Raw genomic sequence first — 5735 nt, 5'->3', positions numbered from 1 at the left:
CTTCATGAAAGTGCTTATAGAATTCCAATGCTCAAGCTCCATTATGTTTCAATAACTGTTTCAGCTCCCTTCCTGGTAACAGTGCTGGAATGTGGTGGGAACATCTGAGTATAATTTGATTCAGGTTCCTATATTTCATCCAAGTCTGTCCGGCAACAACAAAGCACTAATTGGACCCTAGGTGATGAAGAGGAGGAATCACTGGTCTATCCCGTGTCACAAGGTCTGAGTTTTTTCCTGAGTCTCCTCATGGCTGACTTCATCTCATGATTCCTCAGGGTGTAGATCAAGGGGTTGAGCAGAGGGGAGATGACAGTGAAGGTGACAGAGATGGCCTTATCTGTGGGGAGGGCAGTGAAGGGCCTGGCATAGACATAGATGCAGGGCACAAAATGCAGTGTCACCACAGTGATGTGGGAGGTGCAGGTGGAGATGACCATGTAAGACACCAGAAGGAAGAGAAACCACAGTGTGGTGAGCATTCCATTGTTGGAAATCATCAGGAGCTCAAATGCAAAGGTGTCTGTGCAGGCAAGTTTGAGGACCTGGGGGACATCACAGTAGAAAGTGTCAAGAATATTGGGGCCACAAAATGGGAGTGGGCGCAACAGGGAAATCTGCACGATGGAGTGGATGAAGCCCCCCACCCATGAGGCCACAATGAGTGCAGTGCATCGCCCCTGACTCATGATGGTCATGTAGTGCAGGGGCTTGGAGATGGCTATATAACGATCAAACGCCATCAATGACAAAGAAGTCACATCCACTCCACCAATAAGGTGGAAGAAAAATATCTGGGTGAAGCAGCCATTGAAGGAGATAGCCTTTCTGTCTGATAGAAGGTCTACCAGAACCCTGGGAGCTGTGATGGAGGAAAAGCAGATATCGGCAATAGATAAATTGCGGAGCAAAATATACATGGGAGTGTGAAGGCGAGATTCACAAGTCACTGAGACCATGATGAGGAGGTTTCCCAGAAGAGTTGTCACATACACCAAAAGTAAGGAAAGAAACAAGATCAAGCTCAGTTCTTGATTCTGGGTTAGGCCAAGGAAAATAAATTCTTTTATCCTGGTATAATTTTTCAGATCCATTGAATTTTTTTTGTTTGTTTTTTCTTCTCAACCTATGTTACATGAAAGCACTTGGTTGTTTATCTCTAATCTTTCCAATCTCATTAAAGTAGTAAGTGGTGGAGCTGAATTTCAGATATGATTCTGTTTAGCTTTAAAGCCTATGTTCTGTCCTTTATGATACCCATTCATTAATTAAGCTTTTGATTGATTAGAATTCTTTTTTTAAAAATTAATTTTAGTGTAAAATTGTCAGAAAAACAGTCCCAGAACAGCTCTTTATTTTAAAAATAAAATTCAAAGGTAAGTTTGAATCAACATATATTTGATCTAATTTCACACATGTTCTGTACCATCCTCAGTAAGATTGTGTAGCAGAAATTGATGCTAATAAAGTGGAACCTAACTCCCTAAATTACAGACAGTTGCATTTCCCACACTGCCTTTATTAAGAGGGCAAGAGAGAAGACATTCATTTAGTCCATGTGTCCTTCAGTCCTTCAACACACATTTTGATAACCTTTTAGTGTGCTTGGGATTCTGCTAGTGCTAATTCTGTATACATGAGGATGAAAAAATCGTTACTCTAGAGCAATTTTCAATCTAATGGAAAAGACAAATGTAGAAATGCATGAAACACACATGAGTTACAGTGCTGACACAAACTGCTGGGGGAGCACAGAAGAGCTCCATCTGGGACTAACTAGTTGAGGAAGGTTTTTTCTGCCTCTTTTCCTCTTTGTGTCACAGCTAAGAGGGTGGTAGAATCACATAGCAGATAGAGACATTGGTGTCATTAGAATAATGCTTGTATTTTGTAAACTGTTATTGATCATTCCAAGGAAAATTCATAATTATTATTGCTTGTACCACCTTCTATATAGTGAGTGAACACATTGCACATCTTCAAATGTATATGGAGAAATTTGACTGCACTGCAAAAGTGTTTACAGTTGACAAAGGAGGATGGTTTGTGTCAATTAATGGTTGTAACAATACTTAATAAAAAGTGAGATATATCATGAGAGAAGACAGACAGACTTGGGTGGGAAAGGAGATATGATTATTTCCAGTCATAAGAAAAAATACTATTTTTGAGTTCTTCCTATATGTGAAATGGTATAAAAAGATGAAGTATTTAATCCTCACCACCCTTTGGATAAGTACCAATTATTCTTGTTCTTATATGGAATATAGCATGAATCTATGTTTGGTGAAGGGAAAATGTATGAAATGGAAGTTATGGAAGTGAGAAGAAAAAATCAGTGTTTTCTTTTTTACTTTCAAACTGAATCTTCCCTATAGAGTCTAATAGTCTAATGTTACAAGAGCATTTGGAAAGGTTTGTCTGAAGATGACCATTTGGCAGAAAGGGGTTCTGGAAACCCAGACAGCATCAATCCTAGTCTGAGGCAGCCTCACCAATGAGCTGCTCAAAGGGTCACGGCAAATATACATCTTTGCTCACACTGAATGGACCACATTTTGGCATCTCTCTTAAAACAACATCATTCTTTCCCATATTTAACACCCACCTTTGTTGCTTCTGTCACTGAGATGATCTTAGCTCTGAGGCATTTAATATATCTGTAAAATATTTAAAGCCAAATTATTTATGCATAATCAATAATATTTCACAATAACTCAATTTCACTAACCATAACTCTTAACTTTAGCTAGAAGTTAAAGTCTTTACCTAGTTTCTTGGATCCTCAAACTCCAAGTAAAATTTTACATCATTGGGTGCTGTGCGTCATGGAACACGGGGGTTTGAAAGTTAAACTCTGAAGGATTAAATTTTTTAATGTCCATGCTCCACTTTCAGGAGAGAAAGGGCAGACTCAAGAATCATGTATTTGAGTTTCTTCCACTATGTCCTTGTCTCATTTACAAATCCCTTAGCCTTAGGCCTAATATGAGAATTGCAAAGGGAATATTATTGGAAAAAGAAGTGGAAGTCAAGTGGCTGACTCTATTCTTGGTGGAGAACTTTCAGTGGGAGTTATTAAAAAGTTACCAAGACATGCATACAGGTACATGAACATACATATGGATACATTTTGGTTGATGTCCAAATTATTTAGCAGCATTAGAGGAAATTAATCTCCTATCCACGGCTCAATCAGAACTTTGTTAAAACATGCCAAAAGCTGTGCCCAAGGCACTTCAAGAGTCCAGAGCTTGCAAAGCTCAGAGGACAACACATACATGGTGACTTTCAATTAAATTGCCAAAAACTAGAAGAGAACTGGACATCAAGCCAGTTGCTAACTCTCTGGTTTCTAATTAAACATAGGATGATTGTGGTCCCATGATGTGGCTATGAATATCCACATTTACAGAGACATGGCTTAGATGTTGGGGAAATGCACATTATTCCTATTTTCTTATATGCTACTCATAGGGAATCTCTCAATTTGGAGACAGCTAGATAAATATAATTTAGTAAATCCATCCACATGATTATTGTAGTTATTTTTTATTAACTCAATTTATTAATGGTTTGATATTATATAGAACCCACTTTCACTGTTCCCAAGAGATGATGGATTTGGATTTACTTGCATTTACTTTGCTGTTTCAGTAGGACAAGCCATTCATTTTATCTCTACAGAAATAAAAACAGCATGAGAGAGGACCCTTCATGTTGACAAAAGTAATTCTTTTTTTCCTTTAAACTATTTTGAAATAATTTACACTTCTGGGATAGTTGTGCATATAATACAAACTCCATACAGAGGGGGCAAGATGGCAGACTGGTGAGCTGTATGTTTTAGTTACTCCTCCAGGAAAGTAGGTAGAAAGCCAGGAACTGCGTGGACTGGAAACCACAGAGCAATCTGACTTTGGGCATACTTCATACAACACTCATGAAAACGTGGAACTGCTGAGATCAGCGAAATCTGTAAGTTTTTGCGGCCAGGGGACCCGCACCCCTCCCTCCAAGGCTCAGTCCCGGGGGAGGAGGGGCTGTCAGCTCCGGGAAGGAGAAGGGAGAACTGCAGTGGCAGCCCTTATCAGAAACTCATTCTACTGATTCAAACTCCAACCATAGATAGACTGAGACCAGACACCAGAGAATCTGAAAGCAGCCAGCCCACCAGAGAGGAGACAGGCATAGAAAAAAAACAACACGAAAAACTCCAAAATAAAAGCGGAGGATTTTTGGAGTTCTGGTGAACATAGAAAGGGGAAGGGCCCTGAGGCGCATATGCAAATCCCGAAGAAAAGCTGATCTCTCTGCCCTGTGGACCTATCCTTAATGGCCCTGGTTGCTTTGTCTCTTAGCATTTCAATAACCCATTAGATCTCTGAGGAGGGCCCTTTTCTTTTGTTTGTTTTGTTTTGTTTTGTTTTGTTTTTAATCCTTTTTTCTTTTTCTAAAACAATTACTCTAAGAAGCCCAATACAGAAAGCTTCAAAGACTTGCTATTTGGGCAGGTCAAGTCAAGAGCAGAACTAGGAGAGCTCTGAGACAAAACGCAATAATCCAGTGGCTGAGAAAATTCACTAAACACCACAACTTCCCAAGAAAAGGGGGGTGTCCGCTCACAGCCACCATCCTGGTGGACAGGAAACACTCCTGCCCATCGCCAGCCCCATAGCCCAGAGCTGCCCCAGACAACCCAGTGTGACGGAAGTGCTTCAAATAACAGGCACACACCACAAAACTGGGCATGGACATTAGCCTTCCCTGCAACCTCAGCTGATTGTCCCAGAGTTGGGAAGGTAGAGCAGTGTGAATTAACAAAGCCCCATTCAGCCATCATTTCAGCAGACTGGGAGCCTCCCTACACAGCCCAGCAGCACAGAACTGCCCTGGGGGGACGGCACTCACCTGTGACATAGCACAGTCATCCCTCAACAGAGGACCCGGGGTGCACGGCCTGGAAGAGGGGCCCACTTGCAAGTCTCAGGAGCCATACGCCAATACCAAGGACTTGTGGGTCAGTGGCAGAGACAAACTGTGGCAGGACTGAACTGAAGGATTAGACTATTGCAGCAGCTTTAAAACTCTAGGATCGCCAGGGAGATTTGATTGTTAGAGCCACCCCCCCTCCCTGACTGCCCAGAAACACGCCCCATATACAGGGCAGGCAACACCAACTACACACGCAAGCTTGGTACACCAATTGGACCCCACAAGACTTACTCCCCCACTCACCAAAAAGGCTAAGCAGGGGAGAACTGGCTTGTGGAGAACAGGTGGCTCGTGGACGCCACCTGCTGGTTAGTTAGAGAAAGTGTACTCCACGAAGCTGTAGATCTGATAAATTAGAGATAAGGACTTCAATTGGTCTACAAATCCTAAAAGAACCCTATCAAGTTCAGCAAATGCCACGAGGCCAAAAACAACAGAAAATTATAAAGCATATGAAAAAAACAGACGATATGGATAACCCAAGCCCAAGCACCCAAATCAAAAGACCAGAAGAGACACAGCACCTAGAGCAGCTACTCAAAGAACTAAAGATGAACAATGAGACCATAGTACGGGAGATAAAGGAAATCAAGAAGACCCTAGAAGAGCATAAAGAAGACATTGCCCCTCTCTCTCTGGCTAAGCCAACTTGAAAGGTGAAATCACTGCCCTCCCCCCTACGTGGGATCAGACACCCAGGGAAGTGAATCTCCCTGGCAACGTGGAATATGACTCCCGGG

The 5735-nt window shown here is 41.8% G+C and overlaps 1 protein-coding gene across 1 annotated transcript; it reads right to left on the bottom strand.

The window, feature by feature from the left end:
- Nucleotides 1-206: 206 nt before the first annotated feature.
- Nucleotides 207-1094, bottom strand: LOC119536607 (olfactory receptor 4D10-like). Its single transcript, XM_037839457.1, has one exon. The coding sequence runs from the start codon at nucleotides 1092-1094 to the stop codon at nucleotides 207-209; it is 888 nt and encodes a 295-aa protein (XP_037695385.1).
- Nucleotides 1095-5735: the final 4641 nt, after the last annotated feature.

This window comes from Choloepus didactylus, chromosome 6, assembly GCF_015220235.1.
Source record: "Choloepus didactylus isolate mChoDid1 chromosome 6, mChoDid1.pri, whole genome shotgun sequence".
Classification (NCBI taxonomy): Eukaryota; Metazoa; Chordata; class Mammalia; order Pilosa; family Megalonychidae; genus Choloepus; species Choloepus didactylus.
Note: the sequence above shows the minus strand (reverse complement) of the source record. Positions and strands in the feature narration are given on the sequence as shown.